Here is a 27365-nt window from a genome sequence, read left to right as displayed (position 1 = left end):
AGTGCCCCTGCTTCTTTACCCCATCAACAGAGCAGGGGAGGACAGGACAGGGCTCAGGACAGAGGGAGCTTGCTGGCAGCAGCTACTGTCTCAACTTGCTGATCTACTTAAAAGGGCAATGTATGTAGAGTGGGATCAGTGTACTTTTATAATTATAATAATTGGAGATATACCTATTTCCTAGAACTGGAAGGGACCTTGAAAGGTCATTGAGTCTAGCCCCCTGCCTTCACTAGCAGGACCAACTACTGATTTTTGCCCCAGATCCCTAAGTGGCCCTCTCAAAGATTGAATTCACAAACCACTGAGCTATGACTCTCTCTCTCTCTTGTGCGCACACACACGGTATGTGTCTCTGTCTACCATGCTGTGTCTCCTCCTTTCATTCCTGCTACCTGGTAGAGTGTGAGGCTACATTAACAACAACATGTTAACCCTTGAGGACTCAGCCAAGTGTTAGTTAATCATGTAGCAGAAAGGCATTCCCTGGGAAATATCCCACCCTCTGACTCCACCACTTCAACCAATCATCATTGCTATGTATAGTATTAAATTATTTGTTTAAAACGTATACTGTGTATATATGTGTGTGTCTGTGAGTGTGTATATATATATAGTCTTTTGTCTGGCAAAAAAAATTTCCCTGGAACCTAACCTCCCATATTTACATTAATTCTTATGGGGAAATTGGATTCATTTAACATCATTTCACTTAAAGTAGCATTTTTCAGGAACATAACTACAATGTTAAGTGAGGAATTACTGTATGTATCCTTTCCTATTAGTGGAATATATTTCAACTACTATGTAAAATCTACCTAGCATCCCCTTGGGCTGCTCCTCAGAAGGCAAGCTTTTTGTTGGCATGGCTAAGTTATTGACACAAGTGCAATTGATAGGGAATCAAAAATATACTTTTCCCTTGAGGCTGGAAGGACACCTACTGCAGAATTCTCCCCAAGCTCCTCTAGGCATAGCACATGTGATTGCATAAGTCTTTGTTCCTCCTTTATGTAATGAATATATTTTGAGTGGATTTATTTATTTTCTTTCAGTATGCTTCCTAGTGTTATCCTAGCCTGTGATCCCACCATCTCTTACCGTCTTTATCATACCTGCATGGCTCCTATATCTGTAAGTATCTGCAGAGATTCCATCTTTGGATGAGGCTGAGGTTTGTGCAGCTTTCTGAGGGAAGTCTCATCTGTCCATCCGTGTCATTGAGACAGTAATTACTGGGGGAGATTCTCTGGCCGGGACCATGCAGAAAGTCAGATGATCATCAAGGGCCCTTCTGCCCTTAATCTGTGAGCCGTGCTCGTGAGTGTGATATGAGTGCCTGCACTACTCCTGTCCATTCTGTTTCTGTCATGTGGGGATTGGAGGTTTAACTCAGCAGAGCTGTCAATCAGGCACCTCTTTAGGTAGCTTATCAGAAGAACGGATGATCTGCTGCAGCCCGGACTTCATGTTTCCACCTGCTGCCCAAGGTGTTGCTTTTAGGGTAATTTGGTCCCTGTGTCCCACTCAGCCTTTGACCCCTCTTCAAAGGCTCCCAGGAAGCATGCCAATAACAGTAGTCATTTTGCAAGATAGATGCCTGTCCACTAGAACTCCACTGAAACCCTCTTTGCCCGCAAGTCTTCTCCCAGGCCACTCACTTGGGCACTCATTGGTAATAACATATGGTCACCACCACCTGAAGTTTAGAGTAGTTGGGAGAAAGACCCAAATGACTGGACACTCCTCTTGGCCTCTCTGGAGTTCCCCCATCGCTGGTCATGCTTCCCTTCAACAGAGAGAATTAGACATTCATGCTGGGGCCTAAGTGGCCCTAGCAGAACTAGTTGAGCCTGTATATCCACAAGGTTAGGAGAACCACCCAGCACAGGGACAAATCTGGTGTCCTGGAAATGGGACTATTATCACAAAAGGACAGTGCATCTAAGGTGAAACCACTGGAGTGATGGAGGAAGGAAGAGAGGTTACAAGGAGTGGGGTGGCAAGAGACTATATTGACCCACTTCGTTCTGTTCAAATACTGGGGTGCAGATAAGGGCCAGATCCTCAGCTAATGTGTATAAACCAGCCTGGCTCTGGTACAGTCAATGGGAGCTACAGATGTACGTCAGCTGAGGATCTAGCTCCCTTTCTTGTTCTTTGGTTCATTCTGGGACATACGGACCACGTTCCTGCCCTTTATTCAGTTGCTTCACCTACCTGCACGTGGAGCCGCAAGCGCTCTCAGGCAGGGACTGATTTATTGCCCACTGTTGATTCCCTGTTGCTTAGATCTATAAGCATCTTTCTGTTTGGCACCTTCTTACCCAATGAGGTGTGCGGCTGTGCATCTGACATCCATCCATGGGGCCAGTGTTTAAAGAGATGGGGCCAGGGGTTTGCACCCTCATAGGTACTTGCACTGTTTTGATTATTTGTCATTGGCTTTCTTTGCAGGTGGCCGTCCTGATAATCTTGTCTCTGTTGGTGAAGCGCAAGAGCTTCTATAAAAGCTCTTGGAATGGAGCACCTGGACTGCTGAGGTACCCAGAATAATCCCATATCCACAACTCTGCACATATCCACCAACACTGCTCCCTTTGCCCCACAAGCAACCTTGGCTGAGGTTTACATTTGTTTTCATGTGACTCTGCACTCCCTGATGCTGTTCAGACTGGAATTGCTGAAATCTCTCAATGGCCCCGTTTCCTCAACTGTCTCTGATTTTGCCGTCTGAAAACATTGTGAGCACAGTTTGGTGGGTGCACCTATTAGCCCTTAGCTTATCTAGTGTTCTGATTTGCAGACAGTTGGCTGTTGGGTAGCTTGGTACTTTACAGCATGGCATGTAACTAGGCTAGGAGGTGAAATGGCAGATGCAGAATTCAAGGCTGTGTTTCAGACCCCAGGCTAGAGCAGGAAGGGCTGGATCAGGCTCTTTCTAGTCAAAATTTTCAACTGTCTCCAAATTCACAATAAGAATCTTAAAGTTTGGAGCTTTATCTAACCTGATTTGAACCTTCTTCTCTTTACTGCTCTCATGGCTTTCCCCCCTTCCACTCCTCTTCCCTCAGCAGGCTGACCTAAGAGCTTGGGGGAGCTTTTCTTTAGGCAAACTAAGAGCTATGACTAGGATGGTTGCTTCTGAATCACTCTGCCATTCGTGTGGGAGCCCTGATCAAAGAAGATTAGGGTTGGAAGAGACCTCAGGAGGTCATCTAGTCCAACCCACTGCTCAAAGCAGGACCAACACCAACTAAATCATTCCAGCCACGGCTTTGTCAAGCCGGGCCTCAAAAACCTCTAAGGATGGAGATTCCCCACGTCCCTAGATAACCCATTCCAGTGCTTCACCACCCTCCTAGTGAAATAGTGTTTCCTAATATCCAACCTAAACATCCCCCACTGCAACTTGTGACCATTGCTTCTTGTTCTGTCATTTGTCACCACTGAGAACAGCCGAGCTCCATCCTCTTTCGAACCCCCCTTCAGATAATTGAAGGCTGCTATCAAATCTCCCCTCACTCCTCCCTTGTGCAGTTCCCTCAACCTCTCCTTGTAAGTCATGTGCCCCAGCCCCCTAATTATTTTCATTGCCCTCCACTGGACTCTTGCCAGTTTGTCCACATCCCTTCTGTAGTGGGGGAACCAAAACTGGATGCAATACTCCAGGTGTGGCCTCACCAGTGCCCAATAGAGGGGAATAATCACTTCCCTCGACCTGCTGACAATACTCCTACTAATTAATACAGCCCAATAAGCCGTTGGCTTATTTGGCAACAAGGGCACGCTGCTGACTCATATCCAGCTTTTCGTCCACTGTAATGCCCAGGTCCTTTTCTGCAGAATTGCTGCTTAGCTAGTCGGTCCCCAGCCTGTAGTAGTCCATGGGATTCTTCCGTCCTAAGTGCAGGACTCTACACTTGTCTTTGTTGAACATCATCCGATTTCTTTTGGCCCAATTTTCCAATTTGTCTAGGTCACCCTGGACCCTATTCTTGCCCTCCAGCATATCTACCTCTCCCCCAGCTTAGTGTCATCTGTAAACTTGCTGAGGGTGAAATCCATCCCATTATCCAGATCATAATGAAGATGTTGAACAAAACCAGCCCCAAGACTGACCCCTGGGGCACTCTGCTTGATACCGGCTGCCAACTAGACATTGAGCCATTGATCACTACTCATTGAGTCCGATGATCTAGCCAGCTTTCTATCCACCTTATAGTCCAGTCATCCAATCCATACTTCTTTAACTTGCTGGCAAGAATACTGTGGGAGATCATATCAGAAGCTTTGCTAAAGTCAAGATATATCACATGCACCGCTTTCCCATATCCACAGAACCATGTGGATCATGAATTCCCATAACCTTACTGTTTAGTCTGTAAATCACCATGCATGCCTTTGGGGCAGTAGAAATAAGAATTATCCACCCCGAGAGAGGTTGCAGCTCCATGTTCCCTTCAAATGTGACTGGGACACTCAGCAATGACCATGAAGAACCACCTTTGTCCTTAGGGCAGCTCAGAGAAGGCCAGAATATGGCTATGGCAGGGTCAAGTTGGGGCTCAGTTTCTTCCAGCTAAACAAACGGCACGGGGAACCCATCCAGATACCATGGTGATGAGCAGTGCTGGAAAATGGGACACATGGGTACATCCCACTGGTCACTCAATGGGGGCTTTGTGATAACTCCCTATCTCAGCTGTTGTGTGATGCTCCTAGTGGTTATCCTTTGTGGCAGAGACAGGTGGATGTGTGTCCCAAACCACTGTGCCCTTCTCTCTCAAGCTGTCTGCAGCAGAGGGAAAGGTGGTCTGCCTGGGGAGGTGGGGGTGAGGGGAACCCTGTCTGTTCTCATTCTAACCCTCCTATCCCCCCAACCAATTGTTGCAGCCCTGTGAATTTCTTGGAGTTGGAGGACCACCAGGGGCTGGTGGCAGCAGTGTTTGGAATCCTCTTCTCTTCTGTTTGTGTGCTGGTGCTGGATTCCGACCCCCTGCCTTTCATTGCCAGCTCCTCCCCACGTAGTCGAGGTAATGGAGGTGGCACTGGGCCATCCCTTTCTGAAGTTAACGGATGTTTTGCTGTTTCAATCCATTGGGACCCTCAGAAGCCAGGGCTGTCCCCACAGGCTGTCCCAGGTGGGCACAGAGATCTCGTTCAGACCTGGTGCAGGCTTTCCTCTAACTGGGTTATACCCTGAATAACTGTCTACATTTTTTGGCTACATTTCCCCCCACCCACACATTTGTTCGTTTTAAATATGTTGGGCCTTCCCTGGCCCTGCACCTAGGCAACATTTGACCAATCTATTGCATGTCCTCTTGCACACAGATCAGTGCAAACATACTCCAGATTTTCAGACCGCGTGTGCTATTGCTAACAATGGACCATTTTACAACTGGGGGAGGAGGGGGAGGGGCTTTGTTGAAAAAGACAGAGCTGTTGTGACTCAGGCCAAACTTTGCGAAGCAGCCTTGTTCTCTGTCAGGCCCTGCCTAGTAGTGCCGTTCCATCGCTTGCATTAGTACTGGTGGGGCCTGCCGTAGAGGCACTGGGAAGCCAGAGCTCCAGTTGATGTGAATGGGAGCTGCAGATGCTGAGTTCCTCTGAAATGAAGCAGACAAAACCAACTGGGGCTGGAGGGAAAGCACCTTGATCTAAAAGGTGAGGGTGCATCTGAGCTTCATATGGCAAAGCGAAGGCATCCTGGCAGTTAAACTCTGCTAAGCAAAGGCAGCACCGCTAAGGTCTCATCCAGTGAGCATTTTGCATGGGGCAGGCTGATGGGAAGCCCTTGTGTGATGGTGATGCCAAGGGGAAGAGAGGTGCCATCGCTGGCTGTCCCTGCATGCCGTTAGCATGGACTAGGTTTCCAGTCTCCAACTTTGGGTGGCTTAACATCTCCTCTTAACCCGATATACAAGTCAAGGGTATCACTTTGCCTATTAATCCTTATACTGAGAGCTCTGCAATTTTGTTTTTTCTCTCCCCCCACTCTTGTCTAGAGTACTGGAAGATCATGGCTTTGCTCTATTACCCTGCCTTCTATTATCCTTTAATTGCATGCGCCACAATCAGACACCGAGCCGGGTACTTCATAGGCTGCTTGCTCTCCTGGTGCCACTGTGTGGTCCATATCTGGCAGAAAGTGGACTGCCCTCAGTCGCCCAAGGTAAATGCAAATGAGATGCATAACCTGAGCATTGTTCTTCCTTCCTGGTCACGTCAGCTACTAAAGACATCTCCAGGTAAGTGGAAAGGGAGTGGGGATGAATGGCTAGTGCTTGGAACTGGGAGACTCTCTTTCACGGTGAAGCCTCAAGTCAGGTTCTTCTTGAAGGAGCCGAAGGTGTGCATAAATGTAGTGCAGGCAACATCAGAGTAGAGCCCTTGCAACCTCCTAACCCAATGCAGATGGAAAAAGGCTTTTGGCTATTGTTGCATTCTGGGCATCTGCAAGCACCTGAGGAACCCTAGACTGAATCTGAACTCTTTGGATGGAGGGGAAACAGGAGCAGGAAGTTGTAGTATTCTATGTACTGTGACCTAGGCACAGGTTTGTGCTGAAGTATGAAGCTATAACCATACTTATCAGCTGTCCCCTTCTCCCCAGATTTACAGGTATTATTCCCTGCTGTCTTATGTTCCTATTATCCTCTGCCTCGTTGTCCTGAGCATTTGGTATCCAGTGCTGCTTGTCAGGAGCTTCACACAGAAGAAACCAGCTGCTAGAGAGGTAATGCACTGCAGCTTTCTATCAAATCTATGTTATGTTCACTCCGCTAAGAGTCAAAGAAAATATCAATTTCCTCTCTTATGTTAGTTGCACTCCTGTGCAACAGTTATGTACCAGTCATTGGTTCAAATTTTGATCATATGTGTGAGCTAATTAACTAGTGAATGAGACTTCAGTGTCTGTGACCAGAGCTGAATATGTGCCCAGCAGAGCAGATGTGGCTATAAAAGAGACAAAAAATGTGGCATGAATCAGACAACTTTCAAGAAATATGCCATTGCCTGTATTTTATGTCTTTTAAAACACATTTTGTAGTGTATTGTCTTATTGGCATGAAAACTGGTCAGTTTTGCAATACTTTAAATGCCATGTGTATAATTTTTTTTCTTAATATCAGGACTCTCCTGTTTTTATGTGCAAAATAGATCATCTGCACTTTGTAGTGAAAATGCCTGAGGTACTGATCTTGGTTCTCTGAAGTCCATGGTCATTGAATGCTTTTGACTAGTCATTGCTCTGCCAGATGGTTTTCTCATATTGTTTCCACATCTGTCTGGCCTTCTACTTAGAGCTTATCTACAGGGAAATTTACTTGCAGTAGTTCCCTTTGTGGACATACTCTTGCTCTCGAATAGCTACTGTGTGACTTTTTAAAATTCACACCCCATCCTAATCCAAAATAAATTTCAAGTGTAGACAAGCCCTTAGGGTCGAATGGGGCCACCCAAGTTCTCCAATTGTAAGGCACACTTTCCGCATCCAACTTTGCACACTGGGATGATTGTGTGCACAAACCGAGTGCTTCCGAGTGCATCACTTGCTCACATGCTATTTATGTCTGTATCTCATTTGCAGGCTTAATCAGCTGAGCGGATAGAAATGGCTGGGTGAAAACCAGAGGCAGGCTCTGCAAAGGTGGCCCTGTGTGTTTCTGTAGGGTTGGGCTTCAGGAACTGACTTAGCTAAACACTGAACAGAGCCTCTAGTCCAGGGTTTCTCAAACTTCATTGCATCGCAACCCTCTTCTGACAATAAAAATTACTACATGACCCCAGGAAGGGGGACTAAAGCCCAAGCCCTGCCGCCCTGCAGGGCACCGAAACTTGAGGGCTTCAGCCCTGGGCGGTGGGGCTCAGACTTTGGTTTCAGCCCTGAACTCCAGCAAGTCTAATGCCAGCCCTGGTGACCCCATTAAAACTGGATCGCAACCCACTTTGGGGTCCTGACTCGTAGTTTGAGAACCACTGCTCTAGTCCAAATTCTGAAAATATTTGATTAGCTTTCCCCACTGTATTTCATTACTTCTGGGCTCCAAGTAAGATCAGAAGCTGGAATGGAGGGGAAGAGGCTGTTCTAGGGGAACTTTTGGCTTGCCCAGAAAATGGAGGAAGTCAATGTCCCCATGAGCTTGCAAACCTATGGGAGTCAGCTGAACATCAAGCTTTTATATGTTCATTTGAGCCAACCTGCTGAGCCTCTTCCCTCAGTTCTGTTGACTCTCCGGTAAACCCTGTCCCAGATTCTGTATTCGTCAGTTCCCACCCCCGACTCTGGGGCTTGCAGTCAGTTAAGTTACTTTTTAATCATTCTTCCAAGCCAACAAACCTTCCTATTTTATTTCCTCTCTGCTGTCATGGGGGGAGGGTTCAGTGGTTCAAGCATTGGCCTGCTAAACCCAGCATTGTGAGTTCAATCCTTGAGGGGGCCATTTAGGGAATTGGGGTAAAAATCTGTCTGGGGATTGGTTCTGCTTTGAGCAGGGGGTTGGACTAGATGACCTTCTGAGGTCCCTTCTAACCCTAATATTCTATGGGCCTAGTAGGCAGCCTTCCTCCACATCCAGCATCAGCCCTGTTTGAAAAGGGGCCTGAGATACTGAATTTCCTCTTTCCTTGCAACATCATGATTGCCCCCCAGCCAAGTGTCATTACATGCAAGAGGAATTGGAAGGTGCTCATCTCCCAAGCTTGAGTTATCGTTCTTTAATGCATCAGTTCTCTTGGTGCTTGATCACCTGCCAGGATCCTACCCCTTGGAACTCAGCTTCAGTCAGAGTCCCATAATGCTGCCATTTGGCACTTTAGTTGCTCCCACCAATGTGCAAGGTACTCCTGTCCTTCCCTATATCTCCAGAGTAAGAGGAGTGTGCCTGAGGTTCAATGCATAACAGTGGTGCTGGAACTAGGGGTGCTGCTGCACTCCCTGGCTTGAAGTAGTAATAAAAAACACCAAATACTTGATTTCCATGGCTTCTGTCATCAGCATTTCCACTATAAAAATTGTTCCAGCACCTTCGGTGCATAACAAACTTCCTGTGATGACAGCAAAGCAGCTGGCTGTTGTTCAGCATGGGAATGCTCTCATTTTGAGTTGTCTTGGAATGATCCAGGCTATGGAAGCCATCTGCTGCCATCATTCCGGTCTGTGAGGAAAGAAGGCAATTAGTCTAACGTGTTCTAAATGCCTGCTCCTCCTACTTCAGCATAGGTGGTGTCAATCCTAATCCTTGAACCTTTGCTGAGAGTATTGCCTATTCCCTACCTGCTCCTTCTGGCTGAGCCCCTGCCACTTGCCACCTCCGTGTCCCAAATTCTCCAGATATCCCCGTGCTAGCTGCGAGCTCTTGGCACACTGGCTGTGCCCACGAGTGCCCCAGAGGGCAGCGGGTTTGATGGTTCTAGTTTTTTTTATCTTGCTGTATTTGGAGGGAAAGAAAATCTCTCTTCTGTGTAAACTCCTTAGCTCAAGAAGCTTAGGCATCAATGGGTCCCATTCAGCCCAGAACTGGTGTCTCATTGTTTGCCCCCTAAGTTTTCGTGGCAGGAGGGGATAATCCCTTAGGATCAGACAACCTTTGTTTGGAGGATATGGGGGGAAACCTATTTAAAAATGTAATAACACACACTCCCTCCCTGATCCCCAACCCAAAACACAAACACATCCACACCTTGCAGATTTCTTAGTATTATACCAAATCCTGGATTTAGTCTCAAGAACCCTCTAGTTAATCTAAATCCTGCTCCCAGTGTTTCTCAGCATTGGACTGAGTGTTTTCCTTTTGGTCAGTCTGGTATCAACATGGTCTTCTGGTTTGGAGCCTGCGATCCTCACATCTAGACTGATATTTAGGCTCTAGTGAATGAGTCAGTTTTCTTCTGGAGTGATTGACTCAAATGTTTTGTTGCAAAATGGCAATAAAAATTGTTCATCTAAAATGGAGATTGGGTAACACTTCTTGGTGGGGAAGTTTTATTCCTATAGTTGAATGCAACTGCTTAATGACTCCCTATTTGGAAGAAGATACTAGGTGTTGAATGAATTCAATATTGGAAGCTGCCAGTAGATGGTGCAATGCTTTCCGTAAAGAATGTATATAGGGAAGGGTTTTCTTTGGACAGGGGTCAAAAGGGAAGCAAGAATTGGACAAAGGTGGAAACCTTTGAGCACAGGGCTACTTATAGGGCCTTTGTTGTAGATAACCACTCTAAGGAGAGAGAACCACGGCATTGATTCAAGCATCTGACTATGTCCTGTATCCAAATAACAAGTGGGCTTTTGTGCTGCTTTCTTTAAGGTTGTAGGGAGTGGCTATTACAATGAATATCTGAAGACTATCCTGGCCAAAAGAACACACACAAGAAGGTATGGCCAAAACAATGCTCTTCCTCTTCCTCAGGAACTCTGCCTGGCTTTAATCCAGTGTTTCTCACTTGGGGGGTTGTGACCTTCTAGCGGGTGAGTCACTAAATGCAATGGGGGGTTATGAGTACAGCTACATTTTAGTCATGGGTATATTTAGTAAAATCATGGACAAGTCATAGGCATTAAATAAAAATTCACGACCCATCACCTGTCCATGACTTGTACTATATACCCCTGAATAAATCTTTGAGGAGGAGGGTGGCCCGGGGGCACAATAGGTGCTTGGGGGGCTCAGCCCGGGTGGGAGTGCTGGGGAAGGGGAGGGGATAAAGGGGAGGGTTTCCAGGAATCAAGTTTTCAACCAGAATGCCTGTTCGAAAAGGGACCCTGGCGGCTCTGTTCAGCACCGCTGATCAGGCCGTTAAAAGTCTGGTCAGTGGTGCAGTGTGGCTAAGGCAGGCTCCCTGCGTGCCCTGGCTCCACGCAGCTCCCGGAAATGACCGGCATGTCTGGCTCTTAGGTGCAGGGGCAGCCAGGGAAGCTCCGTGCAGTGCTCCCACCGTAAACACCACCTCTGCAGCTCCCATTGGCTGGGAACACCCGGGAAAGGGTGTTGGGTTTTATGCGTCCCTGCAAGTGGTGACATCCCTCAGCTCCTAGGCGGAGGTGCAGCCACACAGCTCTGCGTGCTGCTTCCTCCCCAAGCACCGGCTCTGCAGCTCCCATTGGCCAGGAACCATGGCCAGGAACCATGGCCAATGGGAGCTCCAGGGGTGGTGCCTGCAGGCAGAGGCAGCGTGCAGAGGCCCCTGGCTGCGACTTCCCCTAGAAGATGAGGGATGTCACCACTTCCAGGGATCCCCCCCAAGGTAAGCGCCGCCCAGAGCCCTCACCCCCTCCCATGCCCCAACACCAGCCCTGAGCCCCCTACCCAAACTCCTGCTGGGGGGTGGGGTGGGCGGTGGCCTGAGATTGCCCCAGCAGTGGCCGGTGCGGCTAGCCCAGGGGCCACCCGAGCTGCTCAGGTAGCCCCCAGGCCAGCTGCATCAGCGGCTGCAGAAGTCACGGATTCCGTGACTTTCTGTGATTCTATGACCTCCGTGACAAGCTCGCAGCCTTAGTTATGAGACATGGAAAACTTCATTACAGTCTAAAGCAAAGAAAATCTCTCTCTCCCTTCTCCACACACCCTTATCCTCCAATGTCAAGTATTCTGTCACTCTCTCAAAACACACACATTAGAGAAGTAAATGTAATCTATACTGGGTTTCATACATGACCACCATGCTGTAGTTCACACAGGAATTCAGGGCAGTCCTATGGCCCATCTCATACAAGGGTCAGACTAGACGGTCCCACTGGTCCCTTCTGACTTTGGATTCCATTACTCTTGTTATCACTGACACTTCTTTACCCTTATACCAAATGTAAGGCCATTTTGACAATTTTGACATCAAATGAGGGGTGACTGGCCCAGAAAGGTTGAGAAACACTGCTATTTGCTGTTATTTAGAAAGGAAGCTGTTCTTGAGTAGCTGAGCAAGAGGTAAGCTCAGAACCACACACATTGGCCGGGCTGTGCGTGGGGAGCCTGGGGCTGGAGTGGCTGTGCATGCTACAAGTCAGGACTGAGGTGTATTGGCAGAATACTAGCTTCATCAGAACTTCCACCCAAAAGGGCAGGCTGTTGGTGCTGATCGATAAGCGTTAAAAAACAAAGCAGTGCTTTTGTTCTGGGCCAATGTTTCATACCTGACTCATCGCAGTTCTCTCTTTTCCAGCTCCAGGAAAGTAAGTCTCCTTTCGAGGGCCCAAATGTACTTACGTTCTTACATCTACACACCCCAGGAAGGTATCGTATGACAAGATCTTCTGATGCGCTTTTAGGCATATCAGGGTCTCTGGCACCAGACTTCCTCCCATGTGAAGTAACTGTGTTTCTTGTCTCTCTCTCTCTCAAAGCATCTATGCCCAGGCAGCTGCCATTCTAAATATGCACAACTCCTCAATTTGCATGAACTGTCATCTTTGTGAGAGGAAATTTGGGGCATTGCAAGGAGAGTGCTAACTCCATTGGCATAATATCTTTGTGTCCCAGATTGCATGAAGGTTTCTGTGTCATTAGGCTTCTTCCCTCCTGTACTTGTTTAGCAGTTCAGTTGACTGTTGTTGTATCGACAGATGAGTGGATGGGCGGAATCTGGAATCTGGATGCATTGAGGAAGGCCTGGATGAAACTATAGTGGTGGGGATGCTTTTGGGTGGAAAGAGAGGTGTCAGACAGCTATGAACAGATGTAACAAAACTGGATGGATGGCGAGAGTGACTGTAGCAGGGTGGTCCCTTGGTCCTGCTCCGCAGGGCTGCTTTTACACTGCAGCCCTGGAGAGGGCTGCAGCTCTAAAAGCTGGGCTGACTGGGGAAGCGGCTGCAGCTGGGCCACACCCCAATCCAGCCACAACTGTCCTGTATAAAAAGGCTGGGAGCAAGGCGCTTAAAGTCTCTCTCTGCTTCTATAGAGAGAAGGGCCTGGCTGCTAGGGAGCTGAGCAGGGTACTAGGAGTAGGGCAGGCCTGGGGGAAGGCTAGAGGAGCTGGGGAGCTCCAGCCTGGAAAACCCCTAGGCTGTGGGCCTAGCTGAGGGCCTAAGACCAGTAGTGGGGCTGCAGAGGGGCAGCCCAACTACAGAGAAAGGCAGCAGGTCCAACCCAACCTTGCCTGTGATGAGTGGCTGATACACTGCAGTCTACCCCAGTGAATGGGGGCTAAGTGATGACTGGCAGTAGCCAAGACTGAGGTGAGGTGGGAATAGGAGGTGGGGGTTCCCCTGGGAGGGGGAGACCCAGAACTGTGGGGGTACTGCCAGGGGAGCAGCACCCAGTTAAAGGGGCACTGGGGTCCTGAGAAGGACACAGGGGCCAAGCTGTGGCAGATCACCAGCCTGCAGAGGGCGCTCTGGGCTGGAAATTGAGCTAATTCCCTGAGAGATCAGCAGCAGGCGCTGCAGGGGTGAGTCTGCACACACTTACACTGACTGACGCTGTGAAGGAATTGAAGCCCAGATGGATGCCTTTTGCTAACTTGCCACCCTGCTGCTCGTAAGCCCCAGGCTGTAACTGGTCTCCTGTCTCATATGTCCCCCTATCATTCTGGGATTTCAGGGTTCCAGGTTCCTCTGAAGCTGGTTCTCTCTGTAACCACAGCTGTGATTGCTGTTTACCAGGTAAGCCTGTGTCAATGCCCCTTCTGGACCCATGGTTGGCCCTGACAGCCTGTGCTGTTGTTTCCCGTGCCCTACTTACATTTTGTGTGAGTGGGGAAACAAGATGGGCAGTCCCATCCAATTGCCAGGCTTTCCCCACCCATCCCACCCCTTCTGTGGCTTGCCCTGGGCACTGCGAGGGTTCTTCCGGGAGCAAGCAGGATTAACCTCAGTGACAGACTGCGTTGTCCCAACGGTCACTCCTGCCTGACGGAGCCTGCAGCACCCCTCTGTGCTCTATGCCACTGTCACTGTGCCGTGGCAGGGTGATCAGCTTCAGCAAGGACCAGGCTCTGGTCACAGCCCTGCTTTCCATCTGCAGCAGGGCTAGATGTGGCAGCTGCCCACAGCTCTCTCTGTTGGTGTTCATTTTGTGTGCTCCTGCCAGCGCAGTGGGCGAGAGACTGGAACTGAGGACTCCTGCCCTGGCAGTCTCAGGCCAGTCCCAGTTTGCATACTGGACTGGAGTTTTTAACCCCTTTCTTGCTGTCACCTTTCCATTGTGTCTGAGGCTCTGGCACCCACTTCCCCGTTGCTTCCTCCACTCCATGGCAGTGTCCAGGATGTGATCAGCAGCTGCTCTGGGGTGGGAGTTTACCACAATGGGGGTAGGCAGGTTGTTGGTGCAAGTGCATGAGCACATTCCCTTGCACACTGTCTGTAGTGCTCACCAGGCTTTTGGCTCACAGGTGGCCTTGCTGTTGCTTGTCGTCTTCATCCCCAACATTCAGATAGTGAGGGCAGGGATGACAAAGGAAATCACCGTCCTTCTGGTTCAGTTTGGTGTTGTGCCCTCGGAGAACCCAGGAGGTGTCCCTGGAGATATGGAGCGGGAGCTAGATACAGTCAGATACTATCTCTGGTCACTGGAAGGTGAGTCTCTCCAAGTCTGTTGAGCTTGATGCTGAGGGTGCCCATGATCCCAATCTCGTTTCCCTGCCTAAATCCAAAGGCCTCTGTCTGGTACAGCATAGACGATGGCAAGGAAAGCTTGAAGGGGGTGTTCAGTCTATATGCCTCTCCTTCCTCCCTCCACTTTACACACTCCTCCATCCTGGAGCTCTCTGCTGAGACTATCCAAGAAACAGGCCATTTGTCTCTGTGATACTGAAACTTACCCTCAGGATCAAGATGCACCAAAGAATTCCTGACCTCTCAACATTTAAGTATCAACTCTTCCCATTAAACTCGCACAAAGCTGCACAGACCAAAGCAAACTCCCAGCTCCCCCAGAGTGAGAGGGTAGCAGCTGCTTAGGTTTGTTTTGTCTATCTCCTTTTAATGAGTAAAAATAACTAACTAAATGGAACTAAGGGCAGTAGTCTGTCACTGAGCCATCTGTCCCATGGTAATAGAGACACCTGTGTAGCAGGGTGGTGACCATCAGCTAGACTGGCTTGCAAAGCAGTATGTAATGTTTGAAACCGGAGTGTGAGCACTGTGACTCTTGGGTTCTGTCCCTGCTCCTGAGCGTGTTGCTAATCCCATTGTTTGTGGGTATACAGGGAGGTGGGGCGTGGTTCGTGCTGGGAGAGAAGTTAGTGGATGTAAGAGACTAAAAGTTCAAAAGTCTGATCCAAAGAAGTCAATGGGAGTCTCTTCGTTGACATCATTGGACTGTGGGTCTGCCTTGAGGCCGCAGTTTAGCAAGGTATCAAAGCACATGCCCAGAGAAGTATTCAAGGGGTCTTGCTACTCAAGTGTTTAAGTGAGGCATGCGCATAGGTACCTCACTGAATTGGGGTTCCACAGTTGATCTCATGGGCCCCCCGTGGTAGTGTTGATGGGAAGGGTTTGATAGGAGAAACTTTTAGACTGGAGTGTAGTCATGGGAATTGGGATGATCTGAAATGCTGCACTGTCCTCTGAGTCTTTCTGAGAGGCTAGTTTGAAATTTGGAGGGGACCTGGTCCTCTGGAGGGATACCAGGAAAATTAATGTAACAGGACTCTAGTTTCCAGTCACTGGGAGGCGAGTGCCTAATGGTGCTTTGATGCCATTGAAAATTACTCCTACTAGCAACTTCTAAAAGGCCCAGAGCGTGTTTTTTTGCGATGATCTGTCTGAAGTCTCTCCTTCGTCTCCCCTCTGATTCATTTCCCCCCAACACACACACTCTTCCCCTGCTTTCTCTTAGCATTAGGTGCACAGGTATGCCATGTGGGCTGGCTCAGTGCAGGGGCTGTATGTCGATTTGTGGTAATGGGCGTCAATCACAGGGAAACTCTAGAAACTGGAATACTGGGCTGCTGGGAAAGGAGTCTTGGACAGTGAAGAGAATGGCCCAAAGGTTAGGGGAGTAGCCTGGTACTTGGGAGACCCCAGTTCAGATCTCTTCTCTGCCACACGCTCCCCTATGTGACTTTGGTCAAATCACTTAGTCTTTCTGCCCCCATTTCCCCATCAGTTCAATGGGGATAACAGCTCTCCCTTGCCTCACAGTGGGTTTTGGATGCTGAAAAGTGTGAGATATGGTGGTGACGTCAAGCCAGAGATGGCCCTGTTTGAAATAGTTTGTGTGCCTCTTACTCCAAGCAGGAGACGTCAGCTCTTTTCCTGACTTTTTCCAGGTCTGGAATTTCTAGGCCTGGTCGCTAAAACCCCCGCCAGACTGCAAAGCAAAGTTCTAAAATGTAGATGCTGCTGCAAAAGCAGAGAGATGGAGATATGAAAAGAAAACCTTGGTCTCGTGCCAGCAAACAACGAGTGCTGTGAATGCCAAGCAGGGAAGGGGGACAAGAGGAGAAATGTATCCACAGTCAGCAATTCCATGCTACAGATGCTATTGTTCAGAGGGACTTTGATATGTGTTGGAATTGAACAGATGGCTTCTAGAGTGCAGAACTACAAAGCCCTGGTGTGGAGGGGTGGGGGACTGGCTAATTCAAGGCCCCCAATGGGAGGACAGGCAGATGAGCTCTTGGCTCTATTGCCTCTGGCTAGCATGGTGCCCCCCCTATTCAGTCAGCCTCTCCTTTATGCACTTTTAACAATGGCAGCAGTTCTTTGCAAACAGTGACACATTAAAAATCCTGCTTGCGATTGTCTTCCTGACATCTCTTTCCCTATCCCAGCCCCCCCTTTCAAAGATATTTTTACAGCCTGTCATTCCTTTCACACTTCTGCTGGCTGATTTCTACTGTGACATTTTGAAAGTGTCTAACCGTTTTTGTAGACTTGCTAAGTGCTTGGGAAGGGAGTGGGGGTGGGAAGAGAGTGGCTGACTGGTAATGACTATGGAGCCTGTCTCTGGGTGAGTGGTCCTTTTAAAGAAGATAGGTCCTTCCCCACCTGTAACATTTAGTGGAGAAAAGAAGTGAAGTCAGGTGCTGAGTAGGTCACATAGCTAACTCGGGCCGGGGGTGGGGAGCAGAGACCCAGAGGGAGAATCCAGGTAGCGAGCCCTGGGAGTCACTCACTGCTTGATTTGAAGGGTGAAAAAGACTTGAAGTAGCTGGGCACAGCTTTGAGACTGGGGTGACCGGCTCTTCTGTGTTTGTTTTGGACTTGGATAGCCCAGGAAGGATGGACTCTTGTCTTTAATGACCTAGCTGGAGGCTTTCACTGCAGACACCAAACCACGCTGGAAGGTGGGGATGTCTAACCAGACAGCGGCTAGCTCAAAGCCAGACTTCGTATTATAGCTGCGGAGTTCTAACCCTAGGGTGACTGTGTGTGTCTGTGTGAGTCTGTAGTTATCGGCTGTCATTCCTGTTGAATGGGAGTTCTGTTCCATGATACAAGCTAGCCTGGCCTGGCTCTTTGCATCCCACCCAATCACTGGAGGAGTCGAGCATGTGGGAGGCTGCTGAATGTATCCATGTGATGCCCCTGTGAGATAGTGAAATATTGTCCCCATTTTACATGTAGGGAAACTGAGGCACAGAGGTTATGGAAAGTCACATAGGCAAAGCCAGGAGCTGAACTTGAGTCCCAGTCCAGTGCCTTAACCACCAGGTGGTTTCTCCAGGTGACAAGCAAGCACATCACACCGTCCCATTCCCCTCCTCCAGTTTTAACAAAGTGGCCAAGGATTGAATGGGCCGTGGATGCTGGCGGAGATCCCTCTGGGGCAGGATGGAAGTGTGCTAACGGGATAGTGCTGGGAAGTGTGATGCTGCCCTTGCATATGTTGCAGTGACTGCATAAACAGAGCCAGAAGTCATCCAGTTCTGTCCCTCTGGCACCTTTCATCAGTGCTAGAGATGCAGCAATGAAAATGCCACCATAAACTTCTAAATCAGTGTCAGGGAGATGTGTAGGGGAAGGTCCATGGAATGGTGGGCAGTGGCTGGGTGCAGTTCTGGATCTAGCACAATCAATTGTATTGCTCTGGTTCAAATGACAGCTGTCTCTGTCTGCTCCCTTACAGTGTGCTATGTCTGCTCCCTTGTGCTCTCCTGCCTGCTCACCTTCTCCATGCTGATGAGATCCCTGGTGATGCACAGGTGAGAGCCTGTTTCTGACTCTTTGTTCCCAAGCCTTGCCACGGTGGACAAGAGAGAGCTTTCCAAGTCTCCCCCACCCTATCCCATCTGACCTCTCCCTGGGTAGTGGAACGTGGGGAGACTAGGCCTGTGGGTGGAGTGATGGATTCTCACATACTCTCCTTCATACTAGCTTTGTTGCTTACCCATCTGCTCTGAACTCCTTCAGGGGTTGGGATAACCCTGGACATGGAACCAAAATGTCGCCCCTACTCACACATTTCTCATGCTGTGTTTGGATGCATAAAAGGTCTATCTGACCTCTCTTTCCACAGGGCCAATCTGAAGGCTCTGTACCGAGGGGATGTCCTAGATGTCTTCTATCGTGCCCAGATGCTCTGCCCTTCCCAACAGGCTCTGGTCTGTTGGATGAGCTTTGCCAGCTTCCAGACTGCATTTGCCTGCTTGGGTAACTCCTCCTCAAAGAGGAACAAAACACACTGTTGGTCCTTAGGCCTAAGAGATGGTGTCATGGGCTGGGGCTTTGGAGGGAAGAGTTGAATTGCCACAGACTCTAGGTAAATGCTCAGGCGTAATTGAGATATGTGAGGTCAACTCCTCAGCTGGTATCAATTGGCAGAGCTCCACTCACACTCAGTGGAACTTCCAGGATTGACACCAACTGCAGCACTCAGGAAGCACCACACCAGGATATGAAAATGGAAATAGTTTGGTTTGTCAGTAAAAGTGGAACCTTCCATGGAAGATGGATCCTTTGTTTAAAATTCCCCCAAATCTTGTTTAGTAGGCCTGGATACATCTCTGATGGAAAATCTTTTGAGCAACCCTGGTTAATAGATGTCATGAGCATGTTCCAGACATAAGTAGGGTATGTTTTTATAGATGGCATTAAGCCTATTGGAAGAAGCTACACATAGTTAGGAGCAATCTATTGACCCCTTGGAAAATCCAACAGATTTAGTAACCCTGTACTAAACCCCTATTAACCTTTGATAAATGGAACAGGAGCAAAGGTTCACCATAATGGGCAGGCAGTGAGACCTTCCCACTACTCAAAAGTAGCCTTCTGAGTCATAGAATATCAGGGTTGAAAGGTACCTCAGGAGGTCATCTAGTCCAGCCTCCTGCTCAAAGCAGGCCCAATCTATCTCCAACTATTTTTTTTTGTGTGCCCTGGATCCCTACATGGCCCTCCTCAAGGACTGAACTCATGGTTTGGCAAGCCAATGCTCAAACCACTGAGCTATTCCTTCCCCTAAGATGGACTGGCTTACACATGTGGGAGGGGAAGCTTGCCCATTCTCTGCTGCATCTAACTGATAGATAAGTGGTGGGCTTCAGTCTGCAGGGCTGTCAAGCTGCACTTTCCCTAGTAGTGAAGTGGCAGGCCTGTAACTCTCATGATCCGGGGCAGGGGAAGCGGGGGCTGGGGCAGAGGCAGATTGCCTTAGGGATCCTGAAAGAACATACATGAGTCACACATTCTGATGCTGGGAATGTGATGCTTTTCTGAACTCCTAGTTTTAAAGTCCTTACATTGGTGAGCTGAATGAATTAGCAGTGTGGTGTATGGTCTCCAGCTGCTCATCTCTTAGATCAGGTTAAACGAATCATTGCTCCTGTGGACCCTACTGGTCTTGGTGTGATTGTTAGTAGAAATCACAGTTCCAGACTCTAGAGCTGGTTCTTCTCAGTGTGACTAATGAGCCACATGGTAAGAAAATGCTGATTTCCCCCAATTAAATCCATTAATGAATTGTGTGTGAGTGTGAACATGACAGACTAGACCTAGTAAATTAACATATAGGTGGGAGGGGAAGTAACGGGTTGTCAATGGAATTAGGTTGAGGTTGCTGGGCTGTTTTTTTTGTTTTGTTTGTTTTTAAAGCAGCGTAAAGGAATTACGTGCATGAGGTGAGACTTACAAAAGCATGTAGGTGATTTTAGGGGCCAATTCCCATTGATTTTCAATTATTAGATTTAATAGCAACAGAGTGCCTAACTCACTTAGGCTCCTTGGAAAGAACACCAGTCTAGATGTGTAGTGTGTGAAGCCAGGCAAACTCCAGGTATCTCCCAGAGCAGAGGTGCAACAGCACAAGGAAAAGGTACAGCTCTGAGGAACACTAATGAGAGAGTTAATAGGGTTAGAGGAAATGTGCCTGACTTAATAGCATCAGTGGCTGTGTGCCCACTTACGAGAGACTGATAGTGATTCCTCCACCCTTCTGGCAATTTTTTTACCCCTTCCACTGTGGCTGATGCTCTGTCTCTCAAAGGTCTCCTCACCCAGCAAGTGATTTTCTTTGTCTGCACCGTGGGCTTCACCTTCCTAGTGGTCATTCCACTCCAGTCAGGCACAAATATGCATCTGTTTAAAATCCTGGAGAACATGTGGTAAGTGCTCTTCAGACCCAGCAGGCAGCACTGGGGAGCTCTGGGCTAAGGAGATGGGGAATGGGATACTCAGTCAAGTCACAAAATGACCTCTGGTGGGCAAGTGATAAAGACAAAGTAACCAGCTGCCCTTGAAGAAACAAACTTCACAGCCCAGCTGCATCATGTCAGGATGTTCCATCCACACATCATTGAGATTCTGCATCCTGATGTAATGCCATGGGGGGGGGGCAGGTATATTTGAGGCTCTTCAGTTGCTCTTCTGCACAACAGACCAGCTCTGGTGCAGCTGAGGTTGTCCCATGGCTTTGGGACAGGTGGTAACCCTAGAAATGCATCTTCCAGCTGCAGACATGGACCTCAGGCTAAAGGAAAGATTATGCCACCATCCTGATTATTACCTTGCGTAGCTCTCTCCTTGTGCAGGAGGCATTGAGCACCCATGAGACTGACTTGTCCAGCGCCCAGCGTTTTTGAAAATCAGGCCCTTGCTGCCTGCTGAAGGAGTGGGCTACAATTCTCATGCAGCCATGACTGACTGTGTGTTTTGGGGACCTCATGCAGAGGCTGTTGAGAGACCAGCTTGGCCTGGGAAGCAGGACTCCAGATCTGAAGCTTCCCAAAGTCTGTTTTTCAGGGCTGCTCTGATCCTGGGGCTTGGTTTGGGCCTAACACTGGCTGCATTGACCCTGATATTTATGGATGCTTTTAATGGCCTGGTAGTCTGAGTTCTCTTCCTTCTCCTCCCCACCCCCATTCTCTGCCAAATCAGGGCCATCATATCAAACCATCAAAATATGGTTTAGGGTTCCCCTAGCTCCAATCACTGATTCACCCTCCAGTGGCAGGTGCTATGGAATAATACTGGGCAGACAAGTCAGCAAGGCTTGTCTGCCCAGACTGTGCTGTGAAGCTCTGAGCATCAGGGCTGCCTGCTCCCAGGAGCTCCAAAGGGCCAATCCCACTGTGAAGGAGCTGTAATTCATTCACCCTTGTTTCCCAGAGGACTCTGGCAAGTGGCAATTTCTATGCTCTCATAATTGTAGGGGCTGCAAATTGTCTAGCCCCTGAGCACATGTGCTGGGCTCCTTCAACGTCTCCTGCCCCCCATTTGGCTCCTCCAGGCCATGCCATAAACTGGCTCAAACATTCAGATCATCTGCTCTATGAACAACTGACAGGCAAACCCACTGACTGGAATCTGCCCCTTCCTTGTCTTCTCCCTCACCCAGGCCCTTCTGGCTGACGCTGGTGCTTGCTGTGATCGTGCAGAACTTGCTTGTTCATTTCCACTTCCTAGAGAAACGCCACCTGCAGAAGGAGCTGACCAACAGGTGAAGGGGTGCTGAGAAGCTGAACATGCATACTGCTTTGTCTCTGGTCTCAGGGACTGTAGGACACCTAGTCTGGGTTTGGTGCATGTGGCTTTGAACAAACCTGTATGCCGGGTGACACCGGGCTGAACTGTACAAAATGCCAGGGCTGCATCTGAACTTCCAGTGCCCCCCAAGCCTGCCTCACCTTGTATTCACCACAAGGGTTGAGAGGTCTCCTGGTCTCACAGTGAGCCCATGTGGGTCATGAGGCAGTGCTGTCCATCCAAGGACCCCACATCTCCAGCACTGGTGAAGCTTCCCATCACCCTGTCAGAGGGGATGGTAACTGCTGAGGTGGAGCTAGTGGATGGACCTCAAACCAAGTCTCAGGATGCCTAGGCCTGTGTGATCACCACTCTGAAGTCTCACCTTTCCAGTAAAGAACAAATGGGGATTTCATCTATTCCTGAGATATTAGGGCGAGAAGGGATCATTGATTGTCTGGTCTGGTCCCCTGCAGAGCACAGGCCAGAGAACTCATGCAGTGAGCCCAGGACATTATCCGAGCACGGTGGCCAACAACCTTTCCCTTCCTGAAACCAGGTCTAACTTCCTAGCATGCCTGTGAGCTCTTGCTAGCCTCATAAAAGCTGCTGTGTTTCTTTGTGGTCACTGACAGGAGAGTCTGTAAAGTCCTCTGAGATGCCTGGAGGACCAAAGGGGCTGCAGAAACTCTAGTGCCAGTCTCCTTCATCTTCCCCAAGCAGCCTGGCAGTGTGGAAACCTTGGAGAGGGATAGCTGGCTGTGCACCGCACTAACACTGGGCATCACTACTGCAGCGAGTGGCTCTTTGTCGGGGGGAGTGGGCTCCTTGACCTCCTGGCCCTATTGTTTCATCTCTCTCTCATTGCCCCAGGCGAGCTCTCTGCATCATGACCTACCTGCTCTTCCCTATCAATGTCTTGGTGGGAGTCCTGGCCGGGGTCTGGAGAATGGTCATTTCTGCACTTTACAACGCTGTCCATTTCTGCCAGCTGGACATCAGCCTGCTGAATCGGGGCGTCGAGGCTTTCGATCCAGGTAAAGGACATGATAGCCTCCTCCTGGACCCAACATACACTGCTCCACCATGTCCTGGCATTTACTCATGGTGGGCATTCCTCCCCTGGGCCCAATGTTGTAAAGCCAATGGGGTGCTCCTGGAGAATATGGCTCTGGCAGAATCTGGGTCATCGACGAGGAATGTCTGTCTGAGGCTAACCTAAGGATCCTGTGCATCACATTTGATGCAGGGATCTAACTCCTGGACTGTCCCTGGGCCTGGAACCTGGGAATGGAGTAACCTAGCTAGCCATCCTGCCACATTTAAATGAGAAACAGGGCCTGGGCAGCTTGACATTGCCTGCCTGGGGTTCTGTGGGCATGAATCTGGCTTCCAAAACAGCACTGCATGATTATCTGCTATTGAAAACCTGTTTCCTTTAAATGTTGTAGGTTTCCCTGTCCCCCCCTCCCCAGCTGTTTCTAGTGAAACTTGACTTTTCTTGACACCAAAGCTGCTGGGGCCTAGGGTGTGAAGCCCACAGCCCAGGTTCTAATCTCAGATTGCACTGGTGTGAATCTGGAGTGACTCCAGAACTGCTCTGGATTTACAGAACAGTAGCTCAAATTGAGATTTCCCCACCCCCTGCAGTCCATTCCTCTGTGGAGGAGGAGAAAACCCGGAATTCTGCTCTCCTCCGTGTGTGTGTGTGTGTGCACGTGTGCATGCACCTGCATGAATGTGCACATGCTCTGGACTCTGCTACACACTCTGATACATGGCCTGTGTTCCCCTCCAGGTTACCGCACTTACTGTCATTACTTGAAAATTGAGGTCAGCCAATCACACCCTGTGATGAAAGCCTTTTGCTTCTTGCTTCTCCAATTACCTGGCCCAGGGGGGCAGACAGGACTCAAACCCACTGATGTGGAAGAAGGTGAGATCTTGCTTCCTCCTTGTTTCCCAGCTTTGAGTGCTAAAGAACTGCTAGCCAAGAGAAGCAGCATTTTCTGGTGGCAGGGGGAGCATCTGTGGACAGACTCCCATGCTGGGTGCTGATAGTGGAAGGAGCTCATGTTGAAAATGTCTGGTCTTATTTGCAGGCTGGGTCCACATGTTGGTTGCCCTCCTAAGGGAAGGCTAGGGAGTGGTTTCACCCTTCCACCAAAGGAGGTGGAGGTGCCATGAACAAAGGAGGGTGTAGAATTCAATCTGTCACGGGCAGTGTCAGTAAAAATGTCCCACGGGCTCCCCCTGCATAATGCTGCACTGAGGAGAAAGCATGTCCTCTTCTTCTCCCCAGTGCGACGTGGCTGTCTGGCAGCCTGGCAATATGGGGTATCATACGAACGACTGTACCGGGTCAGACCAAAGGTCTATGTAGCCCAGTATCCTGTCTACTGACAGTGGCCAATACCAGGTGCCCCAGAGGGAGTGAACTAACAGGCAATGATCAAGTGATCTCTCTCCTGCCATCCATCTCCACCCTCTGACAAACAGAGGCTAGGGCTAGGCTCCTTCCTGGCTCTGCACTGCCAGGCTATGGATTCCTCTCCTCCTCCCATGTTTCTGCAGGGGCATGTGCAGGGCAGGAAGAATAATCCTCCTTCACCTGGAGACATGGTGGGCACCCGCTGTAAGCAGACAGGAGAAGGGAGTGATGCTGAGGTTTCCTCCTTTGCAGGGATCCAGCTGATGCAGCCTATGAAGGGGCTGCTGAAGGCATCCAAGTCCAAGCAGATGAGAGCCCGGTGGGGGCTGGCCTACACCCTCCTCAACAACCCATCTCTCTTGGCCTGCCGAAAGACTGTGCTGTCTGACCTCACAGCCAATGGGACTCAGTCTTGCCCTGCCAAGTCCTGACCTCCACAGAGGAGCCCTCCCCTTTCTCTGGGAAGTGTTCCAGCTCTGCTCACTGCCTCCTCTCTCCTTCTCGTGTGTCCCACCACCCCACAGCAGCAACCTTGGCTCTGCGGAGCCCTAGAGCAAGGCTGCACTCCTTTGCCTGCCTGCCTTTGAGACCAGGGCTGTTTCCTTAGGGCAGCATGGAGCTAAGGGGGATGGTCTGCCTGGTAACCTTGCCCAGAGACTGAGCTTTAAAGCCACCCAAAGCCAAGTCTTTGCTCCTCATGCTACACCTGGGAAACCTGAAGCAACTCAAAGGTCCCCCTTAGGAACCTTTCCGATTCAATACCTGCTGGGCTCACAAGTGAAATGAATTTGATGGTCTCAGAATTTTTATCCCAATTGCCCTTCCACTATGCAGTTTGGCACCTTTGAGTCCCTGCTAAGAGGAGGTAGGGGCTTGAATGGGAGAAAGAAGGGGAGCTACAGAATTGGGGGATGTTAGCCAAACTGAGAGGAAAGAGCTGGATCTGCCCCTAGCCAGCACGATCTACCCTACATTTCAGAAGGCACCACCACCATCTTCCCCACCAGCCCCTCAAGAGCCTGCACTGGAGTTTCACCTGGATCCCCTTAGACACACCAAGTAGTGGCAAGTTTTTTCAGATTGCCTTTATGCCTTTTTCATGCAGAGGCAGCCATTCCACAGAAGAGCCCAGCACTAAGGAGATTCTGGTGAGGCATTTATGAAGGAATATGGCTTCATACCTTTAAAGAAAAATAATCCCTTTTAAAATATATTTTTAACATCTTTTCTATGGTTTTTAGTCCTCATTGCTGACAGGCCGGGTCTGATAAATAGACTGCAGGTTCTGTAGCTTTGTAAAATTGGAAATGTGCCCTCTAAGCTTTCACAGCAAAATGGCAGAGTGATCTCTCTGTTTTGTGTGGCTCCTCTACGCTGCATGTCCCTCTGGCTTCTCATACTCTGCTCATGTCCTTGCTTCCACTTCTCTGGCAAACTGGAGGTATCTGTCTTCCTGCACCCGCCCCCAACCCTGGCCCTATTTTTTTTTTTTTAAATAAACAAATGATTCCTTGAACTCTGTTCTTATTTTATGAGAGGTGGGCAGGTCAAATTGGGAGTGAACTGAGCTAGTATTTGTAGAGTACGGTGAGTTTAAACCCCCTTGGCAGGGTGAAGTGGGAATAAAAAACAATGTGCCTTTTTCCTACTGCTTGGAGAATGCCTGTTCTATTTTTGGTCTCCCGTGAAAGCAAGGGTAAGCTCAAGGGCCAGGGCCGGCTCCAGGCCCCAGCGCGCCAAGCACGTGCTTGGGGCGGCATGCCGCGGGGGGTGCTCTGCCAGTTGCAGGGAGGGCGGCGGGCGGCAGGCGGCTCCGGTGGATCTCCCACAGGCATGCTTGCGAAGGGTCCTCTGGTCCCGCGGCTCCTGTGGAGCATCCGCAGGCACGCCTGCGGAAGGTCCACCACGGCTCCAATGGAGTATCGGCAGGTATGCCTGCGGGAGGTCCACCGGAGCCGTGGGACCAGCAGACCCTCCGCAGGCACACCTGCGTGAGGTCACCAGAGCTGCAGGACCAGCGAGTGGCAGAGAGCTCCCCGCGGCATGCCACCGTGCTTGGGGCGGCGAAATGGCTAGAGCCAGCCCTGACAAGGGTGATGAAGGTAATGGAGGGGGAAGGGCAGTGAGGAATGGGAAGACTGATGTATCAGGGTCCTAGTGTATGGCCATCTCTTGCCATGGTTAGCATGGCCATTTGGTGCGTGGCTGGGGGCATTGTTACACTCTACTGCACCCCACAACAGCAATCCCAAGCCATGATGAAAGCAAAGCAAGACACAAGCAGGTTTCCATGATTTAGTTTAGACAGGACCTAACCATTGTCCCTTAAGCCATGAACAGCACAAGGCTTCACAGTTAAGGCTGGCTGCAAATGTTTCTTCCAGTGTTTTTCAGTAGGTTTTCAACTGTGGGTGTGTGTGTGCAGGTGCATGACAGAGAGAGAGAGAAGCAGCTGCTTGCTTTGGGAAACGTTTTTCTTTAAAGAAAACAACCATGAAAACTGAAATGATTTTGCTTCTGAAATGCTGCCTCCAGGGCCAGCTCTAGCCATTTCGCCACCCCAAGCACAGCAGCACGCCGTGGGGAGCACTTTGCCCCTTGCTGGTCCCGCAGCTCTGGTGACCTCACGCAGGCGTGCCTGCGGAGGATCTGCTGGTCTCGCGGCTCCGGTGGACCTCCCACGGGCGTGCTGGCGGATGCTTCACCAGAGCCCTGGGACCAGTGGACCCTCCACAGGCACACCTGCAGGAGGTCCACCGGAGCTGCCTGCTGCCCTCTCGGCAACCAGCAGAGTGCCCCCCCCCCCGGCATGCCGCCCCAGCATCCTTGGCACACGGGCCTGCGGCCAGCCCTGCTACACTCCTCAAGGAGAGCCTGTAGTTGCTTCCTCAGTCCTTCTCTATAGACTGGCTCCCCAGAGAGCCTTCATCTCTCATGATGCCCTGCACCTGGTTACTCAGTATGACTCCCATGGGCATGACAGTGACATTTCAGAGAATTTTTTTTATGAAACCCCAATTTTCCATGGGGGTGGGGTGATATCATGTCTAAACAAGCTCTACTTGAGTGTCAAGCTTCGTCAGA

General features: G+C 49.7%; 1 protein-coding gene across 1 annotated transcript in view; it reads left to right on the top strand.

The window, feature by feature from the left end:
- The window catches only part of STRA6 (signaling receptor and transporter of retinol STRA6), a 39322-nt gene extending 14163 nt beyond the window's left edge, over window positions 1-25159 (top strand). Inside the window, exons 2-17 of the mRNA XM_032772673.2 lie at window positions 1056-1134; window positions 2458-2543; window positions 4897-5036; window positions 6012-6178; window positions 6620-6742; window positions 10317-10384; window positions 12166-12236; window positions 13545-13606; window positions 14335-14518; window positions 18018-18093; window positions 18408-18541; window positions 20373-20490; window positions 21723-21824; window positions 22724-22887; window positions 23649-23786; window positions 24534-25159. Coding sequence (XP_032628564.1) covers window positions 1056-1134; window positions 2458-2543; window positions 4897-5036; window positions 6012-6178; window positions 6620-6742; window positions 10317-10384; window positions 12166-12236; window positions 13545-13606; window positions 14335-14518; window positions 18018-18093; window positions 18408-18541; window positions 20373-20490; window positions 21723-21824; window positions 22724-22887; window positions 23649-23786; window positions 24534-24712 — 1891 coding nt within the window. The 3' untranslated portion in view covers window positions 24713-25159. The remainder of the gene's footprint in view (window positions 1-1055; window positions 1135-2457; window positions 2544-4896; window positions 5037-6011; window positions 6179-6619; window positions 6743-10316; window positions 10385-12165; window positions 12237-13544; window positions 13607-14334; window positions 14519-18017; window positions 18094-18407; window positions 18542-20372; window positions 20491-21722; window positions 21825-22723; window positions 22888-23648; window positions 23787-24533) is intronic.
- Window positions 25160-27365: the final 2206 nt, after the last annotated feature.

The sequence above is a fragment of the Chelonoidis abingdonii genome, chromosome 9 (assembly GCF_003597395.2).
Source record: "Chelonoidis abingdonii isolate Lonesome George chromosome 9, CheloAbing_2.0, whole genome shotgun sequence".
NCBI classification, from domain to species: Eukaryota; Metazoa; Chordata; order Testudines; family Testudinidae; genus Chelonoidis; species Chelonoidis abingdonii.
Note: the sequence above shows the minus strand (reverse complement) of the source record. Positions and strands in the feature narration are given on the sequence as shown.